Genomic DNA, 15,080 nt, shown 5'->3' on the forward strand with positions numbered 1-15,080 from the left:
TGATCTAGGTTTGAGAGGGGTAAAGATGGCATTTTTAGATAAAGGCAACTGCTGCTATTACATAAAAGGCTGAGATTAAGGAGTACCAAAATTATACTTTTAAGCGCAGCTGGAACTGCTCATTTCAAGACAGAAGTTTCCCTTAAAAAAAAAAAAAAAAAAAAAAAAAAAAAAAAAAAAAAAAAGAAGAAGAAGAAAAGCCTTCCTCTACAATTGAGGCTCTTAAATTAGCATTTAAATCAAAGAGAAATAAAAAGGGTAAAATACTTGGTTTTTCTCGACTGAAAACATGGTTTAGGTCTACTGGTATACTGCAGAGAAGAGGGGTAGGAAAAAGCCACGTACATGTAGAAATACAAAAATGTGTCTATAACAGAATAAAGAAAAAGGTACGTATAAAGTCTCAAACAGAAAGCAAAAGAGAAGAAAACCATAAAATGTGCTGAAAAGAAGAAGATATATAAATGGAGATATTTGGTTCTACAAATAATCTCCTTTCTTTCTCAGTATGAACTTGAAATTCTGAAGATTTTAGGTAGGTGAAACCAGGGTGCAGCATCCATAGAATATGAAGATTTTTAGACAACATATTATGTTGTTAGTTTAAATATTAAAATAGGTTAATTTCTTTGTTGAAAATGTAGCAACCCTGAAATTACCAGTAATTATTTTCATTAAGTCATTCAGGCTCATATTTTATCCTGAATTCCTCTGGGTAAATAAATTTTGCCAACTTCTGCCACACTATTGACAGTAGTGAGAGTCAGTCTGAGGAAAAGAACAGTTTATATAACTTGAAGGAAAACATCCAGTATTCATTCTCTCACACACTTGAAGTGATGGAAACAAGAGGCTCAGGACCTGCAAAAGGAATCTTGCAAGCACATGTAACAGTGGATAACAGAAGTTTAGGAGAGGGAAACCCTCAAATACTCAGTTTCAGAAGTGCTCACTGTGACTCATGTGGGTTTCTGCCAGACCACATGGCAATATATGGAAAACAGATCATTTTAGGAAATTATTAGGAAAAAGAGAGTAACATATTACCTAATACATAAAAGCAGCTCCAACTTAACCTGAACTCCCTCGTCTGCATGCAGTTTATTGCCTCGTTCCACACCGATTAATCTCAGCTACTTAAGTCTAGGCAAAGCATGGTAACTTGCAATTAATAGTTGATAAAATCATGCCTAAGCAGTCCAAATTTAGTTAACATGTTATTATCAACCCTCTTGAGTAATGATCTGTTGGGTCTGTGATCACCTCTTTACCCACTGTGTTTGTTCTTTCCCCTTGCTTGCCCTTTTTTTCTTTCAGTTTTCTTTCATGCTGCTCCTTTGGCACAGACTTTAATTCCCCCTCTGATCAATTTGGGATTCATAAGGCACTAAGTACACTCTTGGAAACATTATCTCCAAGGGATGATGAAGCACTTCAAGGGATGATGATTACAGCAGCACATTATTTGCTCCTGCAGTACGTGATGGTGAGTGCTGTCACAGCACACGAACAGGGTGTCTAACACTGACTGCAAGAACATGGGGAATTACTTATTTTCTCTTTGCTTTGCTCCAGTCTCACAGCCTTTAAACTGGCATTACCCCTTTTTATATGAAAAGATCAGCAGCAGTTCCTCTGGAGCTGAACATCCAGTTTGGAATAGAATCTGGTTCTGCCCATCTTTTATGACAGGAGTGATTTTTTATTTTGGGTGACAGATTGTTGAGCATTATGCATTTCTGAGGGGAACCTGACCTGAAGGGGTACATGCCAGTTACAGTTGTGCAGCTCCCACTTGCTGAAGCAGAAAATTATGTGTGGGAAATTTATGTGTGGGATATTTATGTGTGGGATATTTATGTGTGGGATAAGCAAAGAATATAGAAGAAAATACTGCTTAATGTTTTTTTACATAGTACTGAACTAGATTATGGATACATAACAAGAGTACCGTTTTCCCTCCCCATAAATCACCCAGCAGCACCAACTGCCTAGGATCCACTGAGAATCTCTCTCCTTCCAGCTGGTTTCCTAGGGAGATAACTTGACTCAACAGTCCTGCCTATCAGACCTCCCACCTCACAAATTTTGAACCTGGTAGACAATTTCAACCACATTTTAAGTAACAGTAGAAATCTCTAAAGACAATTCAGTTCCTTTATGTTTGTAAAAAAAAGAGAGTTCCAGTAGGGAAGAAGCAGTCAATTGGTGACTCCCGTGAGAAAGAAGAAAAGGCTGAATGCAGTCAGTGGGGAAGGACTGGATGTGACAGATGGGATTACAGCAGTGGGTGGGAATCAGTAGGAATCCAGACCTCATTAGTCCCACTGCTCATGAAATAACTTGTTTACCTATACACTGCAAGTGTTTTTTTAAAATTTGAATTTTCTGACATTCTTCTATCATACCTTTTTTCTTGAATTATATCTATCTAAGCAATTTTTCATAATTTCAGGAACTGAATCCATCATCTGTTGCCAAAACAAGTAAATCAGAGCTGTTTTTCCATGGACTCTGTTTTGCAAATACTTTCTTTTAATTGACTTGCAGCTATCAAAGGCACAGAAAAGATAGTGAGGATAAAAGCAACAATTTCCTGGCATAGTCTAGATTTGTATGAGTGTTTAGTTGTAATTTTCTTACATCTTTCCTTTAAACCTGCTCCTACCATGAATTGCTTAATGATTTAGCTCTTTTCTTAAGAGCTCTGCATGAAAACATTTGAATACATTTTCTGTGTTTCTCTTGAAGAGGGAAGGACATTTCTTAGTGAGTGTGAAGAACAGTGCTCCATGTAATTATGACATTGTGGAAGTAGGGGCATGAAAAAGTGAGAGAAAGAGGGAGGCAGAAAGGATTATTTCACTAGGAAAAGTTCAAAAATCAACACTGAGACATATATTACTTCTTAAAATGCAACTGAAATGCTTTACGAGCCAAGAGACTATTAATTGTATTAATTGTCCTGAGACAGAGGAATCTAATATACCTATCTTGGAAAAAGGAAAAAAAACCAACCACTTTCACCCATATTTTTTCCCACTTAAATCATGGTTTGGATCCTAAGTCTTATTTCAGTATTACAAGTGCTGAAGAAGTTGATTAGACCACAAGCTCACTGGCTCGTCCTCAGTGTTGCAGAGAGCTCTTTTACTTTACCAAAATCTGTGTATCATGCTATTTATCAGGAATGAACAGATAATTCAAACTCTGCATGTCTTCAGGACACAGTGGAAAAACACCTTTCGTTTTCAGTCCCTGAGGTGACCTCTAACAAGAGGGCAATCCTATAAGGCCAAAGCACTGTAGTGTGTTCTTTTTACGGGCCAGTGCTTGAACGCTAAACACATTGGGTAAATTAAGTGATGCAAACAAATGTAAAACTGATGTACACACAGAGCTTTCCTACTTTTCTTTTTCAGATGAAATTTTAAAAATCAGCCCATAGAATAAATAAATTGGTCTGAAAATAATCACATGTTGCAAATTCCTAGCACTTACTCAGAAGTACATGTTTATGAACGGGAGTGCACTGTTTTCCTTCTGGTTGCTGACCACTAGCCCCGGATAAAATTGTTTTTATTTGAAGCACACCTTACCTGTGTCTCTGGGATGATAGGACTATCTTCAGGAGAAATTCTAAAGAAAGTGGATAAAGGCGATGACACAATAACAGGGTTTGGCCTTACAAATCCACTTAGATCACAACTGGGAATGTCATTCTCTTCCTTCTTCATGACAAGGGTATCCATGACATAAAAGACATTCCAGGGAATCCATACTGTGTGATACTGTGTCAGGAACGGTGATCGCTCAAACACCAGTGTCAGAGAGGCACCACCATTCGCTACCAAGTCAAACCTAGGAAAAAACCCCAAGAGGGCTAGCTAGTCAGAAAATTCCCAAAGCCATCCACAGCCTCTATTTTACTGATTGATTCTTCATTCCATTGTACTGCTCTGAATGCAGAATGGCTCTACTGGGAACAATGGAGAAATCAATTAAATTACATTACATTATACTGCACAGAGAGAACAGAGAATTTGAGACACTGTGTTTAAATTCAGCAAGTCCTTCTACTTTTAAAGTATATCATAATCAGCATGTTTTACATTTTAAAAATGTACAAAGTACAACTTTAGTCAATCAGTTTCCTAATGTCTTTTTGTCCCGTTGTTTTATTATCTCAGTTTTATAAGCAGCTCTTCAGTAACACCTTTTCTATCTTTATGTGTTATAAGTGTTTTCAAAAGGAACTTACATCCCATCCTGGCGAGTGATTGTATATCCATAGTCAGGATAGTGTAGGAAGGAAACATTGACTCCAATGAGTGGTGTTCCATCAGCAGTTAATACTTGGCCTCTTATAACAGATGCAAGACTATGAAAAAGATGCAGGATCAAATTACAGGTTTGGGTGGGTTTTGTTCTTTTTCGCATGAATAAAAGCTAGTGAGTGAACACACACATCCACCCTCACTCACCCACCCCTCTTCACATGCTATCAACTATCATTTAAAAAACATTCCTCAGACTCTAACTCTTTCACAAGTTCACATAATTTACACTGTATAAACAAATGCCTTAGCATCTGCAAATAATAATTTTGTTTCAGTATTGTTGATTTTACTTCAGTTTATTTTGTCTGCACTGAGTTACTAAGACCAGAAATTACCTGAAGAATTTCAAGAACTTATAAACTTTATATGTTCTCACTCTAAGTCGTATTTCTGGCAGACTGTTAAAGAAAAATGTACTTTTCAATTAGTATCAAAGCAATCTGTAAAACTGCAGGGACTATGAAGTACAAAATTTAAAAAAGCAATAAGGAACATTGGTGCAACAACTTTTAATCAACTGCTGTGCCCAAACACATTAATGCTGTTAAATTACTGCAAACGCAGTAGTTCTAGTGTAAATCATCCTCTTTCACTCAGTGAGATCCTAGACACCTGCTTCCTGTTACTGGCTTATTTTCAGGTCATTACTGCTTCATAGAGCACCAGTCAAATAGTTTATGCAATTATACTGTCGTGCACTTAACAGTTCTATTACATTAATTCATAATTTATATTATTTAGTGAGCTCAGTTTAAAAAGTGCAGCTTTGCTTTTCCTTCTGAAGTGTTTTCATTGCTTTGATATATTTCCAACTGTGCTAGCCCAAATCAACTGGTTAAATAAAGATTTATTTAATCATTAATGAAGTGCCCTGTTAAAATACAGACAGTAAGCACGGCAAGTACCTTCTGTAACCTAGTGGCACTGGTAAATTGAATTTTGCAAGAAATAAGACAAAACAAGCGATTTGATATATTAAGAGAAAAGGTCTTTGCTCAAAACCCACACCAGAAATTCGCAGTCATAGCGGATCTCACAGGAACATCACACTCTTCAGATTCTGTTGTGTTCACGAGTACAGGATGAGTCACGCTCACCTCTTGTTAAAAGGGCTTTCCCCAGGTATGACATGGGTGCTGTCTGCTCCAATGAGGAAACTGATGCGGTCATAGAACGCTTTGGCAGCTTGCTGAGATGGTGACTGTTGGCTTTGGCTGATGATATCTTGGGGATCAGGCAGTCCACGACAATAAGGCTGGTTTTGGCAAGAACTCTGCAAACAGCAGTCAGGATCCATACAGTCAACTAGCCCATCTGTTGGCAGAAAGTCACACAAATGAACAAACTCTTCCTCCTGCCCCTGTGCATTGGAATGAGCCAGCCAGCAGGGAGATGAAAAAAATTATGTAGTATGAAAGAATACTCATAATTAAGATTTTAATGAATCCGCTTTCAATTAAAGAAAGAGCTTGTTTCCACTGAGTTCTTAAACTCCCATGGAAATCCATGCAAGCTGAATATACTCAGTATCATGTAAAAATGAACCTATTTATTCAATACTTTTCTAAAAACATGTTGAACAAACCAGAAAATGAAGGTACTCAGGCTCTGAATACACTCTTAACTTATAAATATTAAACATTTTAGGTGGGCCTAATTAGCTTTTATGTGAGGTTATTTGACTTGCTAGAGAAAAGAAACAACTAATTCCCAGTTTGCTGTTTTCCTCGAGTTTTTTAGCAGTATATATGCTGCAAGTAGCTTTAAATATTTCACAACATGTATCAAGGTGGATTCCTTTGTACCTTGGCAGAAAGATTTTGTTGCTAGTGGCAAGATAATTTTCACAAATTTTTTACATGAAAATGTATGAGAGAACAAAACCTGTATTTAGCATTTAGATTTTATTCTGAATAAACTGATGGGAAATGCTGGCCAGTATAAACAAGATTTAAACACATAGGTGCTTTTATGCTTACGTGCTGAAATATTCCCTTATGTGGAACATTAGATGTGTCACATCACTGGAAATCTAATTTGATGGAAGATTACAATCAGGATCAGATTGATAACTACTAATTTGCTGTAAGTAAAGTCATAAGGAAAATGAGCCTGGAAATGTCAGCTACAGAGACTTTCTAGATGAATGTAATCTGGTATCACAGAGCTGATAATTGTTTCCCCAAAAGAACAGCAAGACTGAAATAGCTCAAACATTTTATTATTCCATTTAGATTAGAGAGGGAGCTTGCTTGATGCACTGAACTGAAAAATATACCAATGCAGCACTCGGAGGAAACCCATCTTTTGCTTGTCTCACAAAAGAATCTGCCTTTGGAGCAAAACTACTTTCTGAAGGGAAAAATATCATCCATTTTTGTTCAATCATATGTTGAAAGAGTGTAAGTAAACAGAGATCTTCTAAAGGTATTCTTCTAAGTATTGCTGTGCTATGTGGATCAGTTAGAATACTGGCAAAATAGTAAAGGAGTGGGATTTCTGCTCTTTCACACATCTAAAATTCTTATTTAACTTGCCTGACTTTGAAATCAGTTTAGGGAAAATAAAAGGGCTGAAAAAAGCATCATTAAGTATATTAAAGTTTAAACGTTTTTAAGAGACAAGAAAGAACATTGATTTTTCCTGGGATGAGGATTTGCCAGAGGGTCACAATGCCATTTAGCTAGACACAGACAGGCTGGAAAAATGAGCTGACAGGAACCACATGAAGATTCCATAATGACAAGTGCAAAGTCCTGCACCTGCGGAGGAACAACCATCTGCACTGTAACACAGCCTTGGGGAGAAGACGTTGGGAGTCCTGATGGACACAAAATTAACATGAGCCACCAACATGCCCTTGCAGCAAAGAAGGTGCCAACACCATCCTATGTGGAGCACGTAGCTCTGTGTGCAGGCTGAGCTTTCTGGGACAAGAGACATGGACATACTAGAGAAAACTCACTGAAGGGCTATGAAGACTGTTAAGGGCTTGACTCATCTCTCCTACATGGAAAGGCTGAGAGAGTTGAGACTGCAGAGCCTGCAGAAGACAAACTCAGGGGGGATTTTATCAATGTGTACAGATACTTGATGTGAGGGTGTAAAAATGTCACCTTCCAGTGGTGCCCAGCAAGAGGGAAGAGGCAATGGGCACAGACTGAAACACAAGAAATTTGGTTTAAACAGCAGAAAAATGGTATTTACTGTGGAAGTGGCTAGATACTGCAATAAATTGCTCAGGGAAGTTGTGGAGTCTTCAACCTTGGAGACATTCAAAACCCAACAGTGTACATACCCCAGCAACCTGTTGTAGCTTATCTGGCTTTGAGCAGGGGGTGGAACTGGATGGTTTCCAGAGGCCTTTCCAACCTGAAATAGGCTGTGACACTTGTGATTTCTAGTCTCATTCTTGTAAAATATTAAACCCTTTCCTAGCTGAAGTACTAACCTCCCTTGTTGGTTTTAACTCCAGAAGCCTGGATCACTGTAAAAGCTGGGGATACTGATGGTTAAAAGAATATTTCTGGGGTTTTATTTATCTGAGTGGTCCCCCATGCAATATCTGGTGCAGTTGCCAAAGAAATGCTCAAATTCCTCCATTCATCTTTGTTAGTTTATAAAAAGCAAATGTACATCTGGAGTATAGTCTGCAGGTCATAAAGCTGCATGAGATTGACACCTTCTGAACTAATCAGCTGGAAATGCATTTTTACAAGCCTCTCCACTAACATCAATCAAAGAAAGAATCTCATTTTCCCCAGCCAGGATACAGGGATATGCTGTTTGTTATTTTCCTGTGGAGTTTATCAGTAACTTGCCCAGGCGAGTGACGGATGGTTATGAATCTGGCTCCTTATAACTTGAGAAAACATTTTTCATTCTTTCTCTGTACTTATGTGGCTAGAGCTATCTAGTACCACTAAGTCAAGTGCTCTATCACACTGTGGGACACAGAGTAAAATTTCCTTTCTGAAATGGCTCTGCAAAATTATTGATGAATTTTGCTCAGCCTGAAAAATATGAGACTAGGCTCAACAGTGCCTTGTCAGTTATATCACTCAAATATGACAGTGAAATTATAAAGAAAATAGAAACTCATACAGGCAGCTGTACAGTCATTATCAGTTTCAGAAGACTATTTATATTTTTTTATTCTACCTGTAAGTGGTTCTATATACAAAAGATGTAATGACTACTTTATTGTTTTCTTCCTCGTAAGCTAAAGTCTAGCTATAAAAATCTTGACTAATGTTACTTTTCCCTTTATATTGTAAAATGCACTGAATTGCAGTGGAGCATGGACTGCTGAAGAAATAGTTTATTTGGAGAGAGTCACAAAACCATTAAAACTCTGCTCTTGTGAGACCCCACCTGGAGTTCTGCCTCCAGCTCTGGGGCCCCCAGTGTAAGAACGACAAGAACCTGTTAAAAAGTGAGTCCAGAGGAGGCCAGGAAGATGACTGGGATCTGGAGAACCTTTCCCATGATGACAGGCTGAGCGACTTGGGGTTGTTCAGCCTGAAGAAGAGAAAGCTACAAGGAGACCTTGTAGCATCCTCCAAGTACCAGAAGAGGGCCTGCAACACCTGGAGAGGGACTTCCAACAAGTGCAGATGGTGATGGGACAAGGATGAATGGCTTTGAACTGAAAGAGGGCAGGTTTAGACTAGATATAAGGAAGAAATTATTTACTGTGAGGGAGGTGAGGCACTGGAACAGGTTGCCCAGAGAAGTTCTGGATTCACCATCCCTGCAAGTATTTAATACCAGGGGAGTTGTCACTAGATGATCTTTAAGGTCACTTTCAACCCAACCCAAGCTTTCTCTTCTCCAGGCTCTCTTTCAGTGATTAAATGAGAGAAGTCAAGACAGAGGACCTCCACAACGCATGTCTAAAAAATAAGATGTAGCAGTGGGACTGTTTGCTTTTGAATGGAATAAAACTGCTGTAAAGAAGAAAAATAGAGGGACAAAGCAAGTCCTGGGCGAAAGATCTGCCAGTGTCAAGGGGAGATGGTAGCCAGGGATGGTAGTCTACACAAATTCCATTCTTGGTAAATAGTTTGATCATATACTTAGCTAAAAAAAAATCTCCGTCGAGTGAAATTCAGTGCCTACATAGGAAGAACATAGTTTTGGAACTGTGTTGCTGGCTATTCCACCAAGACAATTTTGGTGACTGGCAAACTAAGGCAAGAGACAGGAAAGGAAAAAAAACTGGATAAACAAATCTCAGTTATCCTTACATACCTCAATTTTACAACAGGCTATAATGAATGGACTCAATAGACATCACAATCGCTGCTTGTAGGAATAACTGGTCAGAAAAGCCAGGAAAGCACCAACAGCCCTTGATTTATTCCTAAACAGTGTTCAAGGACCTTGCTCAATGTTACTGTTGCAGTATCTCTAGAAGTATACCTATAGTATACTGAAATTCAGCTTTACTGTTGAGTGAAGAGGCCTAAAATATGAAATGTGGGGCTCCAATCGAGTTCTCACTCCAGAACAAAATCTTGGAGCCACTGTGGATAAGTCCCATGATATAAGAACCCAGCACTGACCAGCTACCACAGATGCATTCAAAAAGCTGAAGAATAACAGGAAGTGTCAGAGCACAAGCCAGAGAATGAGTGAGCATGCCACTGTATCACTCCTAGTTCAAGAATTTACTTCCTGAGATTTCCTTAGCTTGCGTTATCTTCGCACTTAGAAACTCTTCTGATATTCCAAACATTCTGTGGCCATAATTCCTCACTTTAATTAACAGCCTGTTAGCATACAAAAGAAAATGGAAGTTCATCTGCCCTGTTATAATGTTTTGCTAAGCAACAGCTATTAGCCACTCTCTGAGAAGAGGTTTAGGCAATCTTTAGGCTGAATCTGTACTATCCTGTGACGTTTGCCAGAAACATGCTGTCCTAGACTGTGCAAGCAATTAAAAAAATACAGTAGTGCTAAGTATGTTTTTCTTTATTACAGTATTTATTTTTATTTCAGCAAAGAAAGAATATTAATGATCCCTTAAATCTTGCCCGTGGAAACCTGTAGCTGCTCTAAATAATTGGATAGGAGCTAATAAAAAGCAAACTTAGCTACGGAATTTGTTCAATAAGGACCCATCTAAACTAAAGAGTAAACAACGACTCTTCCTGCTTCTTATTCTTCCTACAGTGATAACAAAGCATGGCTCGCTTTGTTCAAGTATAATAGTGACATCTCTTTCCCCCAAGAAGTTAGGCTTATTCCACCCACAGACAGCTCTGACTACCCTCTTCTCACAATTTCATTAGGAGTTTTTATTCAGACTAAGATCTGCTTGACGCACACACTTTCCTTGTGGGCTGCTAAAATATAAAGAAAAATCCAGTCAAACACGGGAAAATAAAGAGTGAGCCTTAACAAAAACGGAAATGATTACCAAGACTCTGAAAAATCTGTATGAAAAGGAAGATAAGTAATAATCATCCCATCATATGTCAATAGTATCTAGAAGGGAAAACACTCAGGTATGTCTTGATGCCATTAGGATTTCCTATGAAGAATATTCCCATCGGGATCCTTAGGATGCTTATGTTCACAGAATTTGAATAATCAGTCCCAGAAAGAGCTAAGAATCAAAGAAACAGCAGACACTTTTATTCATGAACTGTGCTCATATTAATATATGAAATATATTCTACGCAGTATAGGATAAAGCATAAACACTAACCACAGCCTATCAAACAGACAACAACTGAGATAACTTTAATTATATAACCACTGAGTGAGATGTAGATCACACTACCCGCAGTCATAATATAAATTCAGCACAAGTGCTCAGATAACCTAATCTCCCATGATAAACAAATACAGCAGAAGAATACTTGTGCTATTCCCTGTGGTTGTCTGAAATTTTAATGGCTTGCTTGGAGATTAGTGGGTTGATTGCAGGAAAGGGAAGTAATTCTTCTTCTCTTTCCAGGCAGCTTACAAAGCAGACTTTCCTTCCCTAGTCTTGTTAGGTATACTTCTATTTTTAATTTGATTTATTAAATTTTTACCCTTCTCCTCAGCCACAGTCAAAGAGTGAAGTGAACATACTGCACTGCACTGAAGCAAATAAATTAAAATAAGAGAAATGCCATTGAAAAATAGCATTATACAGGCCAATCACAGTAAAACAAGTGCTTGGCCAACCCCTTCCTCATGCATCTCTGCATAATGATGCCCATAAAGGCAATATGAAAAAAGGAAATGAGAGAGAGAAAAAAGCAACAAAATTTCAGCATTATCTATTTTTCCCCCAAATCATTCTTTCTTAGATTGTTCTGCTCCAATTCCTTCTTCCTTTTCCTAACAAAAAGCTATTATTGTTTTCAGTCTGAAGAAGCAACTTCCTTTCTCTTGTTCTATTTACATGCATTCCTGTTGGTTTTCGTCCTCCTACTGCTCCATTACCTGCTCCTGACTCTTGCTGTCCTAAGTCACATCCTTATATGATCTTCAACGTTTACTGAATCTGTTTTAGTCTACTATTGGGCTTTTAATATATTTTCCTTCTCCTCGCCTCCCCAGATAATCGATTTTTTTCTCCAAGTTGTTTATGCTTCCTTCTAGTTTCTCCTCCTCCTTGCTTTGTCTCTCTTCATGTTTGCAGGTTTCTCTTTTATCCTTATCTTGTAATTCCTTGGCCCACTTGAACTTAATTCCCCAAACAAGCACATCTCTGTTGGAATCTGGGTCAGACTGTTTAGGCCCCTAAGTATGGAAACCTGCCTCAAAATATATAATATGTAATGGAGAAGGATGACAAGCCAAATGATGTGTGCAGTTATAAACAGAAGGACAGTTTTAACAGTGTTATTTTTTTTTCCTCAGGAAGTAAATGCTGCTGTTATTTATAGTTTGCAATGTCTAAGATCCCAGCTGCAGTAGGGACGTGAGAGCAAAGAGTCAACCAGCAATTGCAGAGGCATACGCATTCTAAAACAGAAAGACCAAGTCCCAGATGACTTTATCATCATGCAGAGGCCCTACTGAAGTTTTTATCTCTTCTCTGAATCTGAAGGTGTCAAGCAAAAAGAATTGATGAGAGAAGGGGAAGAAAGACAGACAATAAAAGCATTATGTTGATCTTATATTGGACTGCATCCACATTTAATCTTGTTTTTGATTCTGGAATCCTGCTAAGTCACAGCCCCTCTAGCTTCCCTAGACTACAACAATAATCACAGATTGATTTCACAGGTTAGCAGTCCTGCCTGCATCTCGCTGTACATTGTTACCTGTCACCTGAATGACAGACAGTAGAAAAGTAAGCCAAAAAAACCCCCAAAACAACAAAAAACCCCTCAAAACTTCTGGGAGCATCCTGTCAGTTTTATGTGAGCATTCACAGGCTATGGAGAAATAAGATCTCTGTAGGCTGGGCAACCAATTGTTTCCAGCAACTGCATCATAGTTCAAAATGTGAACACCCAGTTCAGCCTATTCTCTTGGGAGAATTTCCTTGTGAGGTCACAATTTTGAACTACTTCCTTTTTTCCCCCTCTACAACAGTTCACTGAGTTGAAACTATGGTTTTTTCCAGCATAAAAGAACGCTGCAGGGAAACTAAGATGACACCTATCTTTTTCTAAGTAGCCATCTCATCTGTCACAAGCAGCTTGTAAGGCTTTGCTGATATACCATAAAGAAGCACTGAAGACTATGGCATATTCTTACAGACATAAGAGCCAGTCAAATGTGTGCATGGTTCTCATGGCAGCATTTAAACACCTGACTGAAAAACCTCTGTTCCTCAACATGTTCTCCCCAGAATTAAAGATCCAGTTGGTGTCTCTTACCTCCTTCATTGTCCTTACTGTCAGTGCAGAGAGTTTCCATGGCTACGTCACAACCCGCTCCCCTCCATCCTGGCTGGCAGACACAGTGCCAGCCATTTTGGTCCAGTGTGCATCTCCCATTGCTGTTGCACAAACCAGGGCAGCCCTCTGTTGAAACAAACAAAGAAAAAGCACAAGTGATTTAAATATTGTAATAATACAAAAAAGAAAAAAAAAATACAAACAAGGGACACTTATTGGGAACAGGCCTTAAGAACAGCACAAATACTGTAATTGCACATGGAGTGGAACAGCAACATTACCTGGGGAACATAATTCTTAACAAAGTGGCATCTTTGATTGGCCTGACACTTGAGACACCACTTACCTGTACAGGCAGGAAATAAATGCACCAATCCTCTAAATACCTGCAGGCCAGACAAAATTAAGTTTGGTTTTTTAATTTTTTTTTTCAAAGTAACAAGAGATGAGTGCATAGTGCAAACACAGCTGTGTAAAATGATACATTTTTCTGTGCTCATTGAATAGATCATTATTTGCTCTATGCAGTATTGATTAATTACTGGCACAAATGATTAAGCTCCCTGTTACTATGAACAAATCCCTCCAAATTCTTAAGCAGGAAAATGGGTACGATTTTAGGCAAGTAATAAAAGAGAAGGTTAACTTTATCTGGTCTCAGAGTTGCCGTGTATTCATGTGAAATTACAGTGCGTTAAATAATTGCACAAAGTATAGGCCAGTTTTAATGACTATACTTTATGCCAAAAATACATTCCTTTTCACAGGATAAGCAAAGCCCAGGAATAGTGAAGCAGCTTAGCATCTATTCTAACAAACATTAGGATTCAGGCTGCATACGGATGGGACAGGACCAACAGGATTTCCAACTCAATGTAATAGCTGTGCGTATTTGATTACTTAGGACGGACAAAATGAAATACCATAAGGACCACAATAAACATTGATAGACTGAACATAAACACGGTAGTGACGTGCTTCAAGACAGATAGCAGAGTGATTTTTTGTGACAATCTCCCTAAGGCTTTTGTGCTGTTACCTTTATATCCTATCTTGTCTGCTTTTATGGCCAAGGAGGGAAAATTTGGGAAACAATTAACATAATTTAATATATCCAAAATCGATAATTGTTTTCAGTCTAACATTGCATTAAAAAAAACAGTATCTGTCAGTTCCTAGTGATGAAATCTGGCATGCAGCCAACATGATCTGTATGAAGATGGCAACGCTATAAATATGTAGATATCGGTGTTCTTTATCTATGACTATGATAAGACACTGACAGAAGCAAGTACAGATATGGCACTAACTATCTTATGAGAAGGTGGCTACAAATCAGATATTTCTGGACACAACAATTTTCTGTAAACTTTCATCCAAAACCCCTAAGTAACTGGGTAAACAACTCTTCAATTTTAGAACACTTATTTTTGTCAAGTAACCTACTGATCCATTTTGGTTAAGCTCAGAGTGTTTTTTCAGAAGTAAGGTGCTTTTTTTTCTAAAGAATTTTGAATTTACTGACTCCTTTCAGCCTTGTAGCTCCAAATTACAAACATACAGAAAAAAGTTATTAAGAATGCTTAACTCTTGTCAAATCATTCTTAGAAGGCAGAGAATCAGGAAAACCTCTTGTGAGGAAGGATGGGGCTGCTACAGTTATGGATGTTGTGCCATCATGCCAGGCTGAAATTAGTCTAGCTACTTTTGGTCTTTCAGACTGCAGCTGCTAACAGTATTTGTTAATGTACTGAGATCTATTTTTTCTTAATATTTCTTCTATTTGACTTATGGAAGACTTACATATATAACTGCAATACTGACAAAGCAATTTAGGAGTCAACTGGGTACACTCAAGACTTGTGTGAAAGCCTGGATATTGCCATCA

General features: G+C 38.2%; 1 protein-coding gene across 2 annotated transcripts in view; it reads right to left on the reverse strand.

Annotated features, from left to right (window-relative positions):
* Positions 1-15,080, reverse strand: part of TENM3 (teneurin transmembrane protein 3) — a 373,463-nt gene that overhangs the window by 51,712 nt on the left and 306,671 nt on the right. For both annotated transcript variants that reach the window (XM_066317559.1, XM_066317560.1), the window contains 4 exons: positions 13,172-13,318; positions 5,438-5,654; positions 4,262-4,381; positions 3,600-3,861 (listed from right to left, as the gene is read on the reverse strand). In XM_066317559.1, the coding sequence (XP_066173656.1) occupies positions 3,600-3,861; positions 4,262-4,381; positions 5,438-5,654; positions 13,172-13,318 (746 nt within the window). The remainder of the gene's footprint in view (positions 1-3,599; positions 3,862-4,261; positions 4,382-5,437; positions 5,655-13,171; positions 13,319-15,080) is intronic.

This window comes from Sylvia atricapilla, chromosome 4 (assembly GCF_009819655.1).
Source record: "Sylvia atricapilla isolate bSylAtr1 chromosome 4, bSylAtr1.pri, whole genome shotgun sequence".
NCBI classification, from domain to species: Eukaryota; Metazoa; Chordata; class Aves; order Passeriformes; family Sylviidae; genus Sylvia; species Sylvia atricapilla.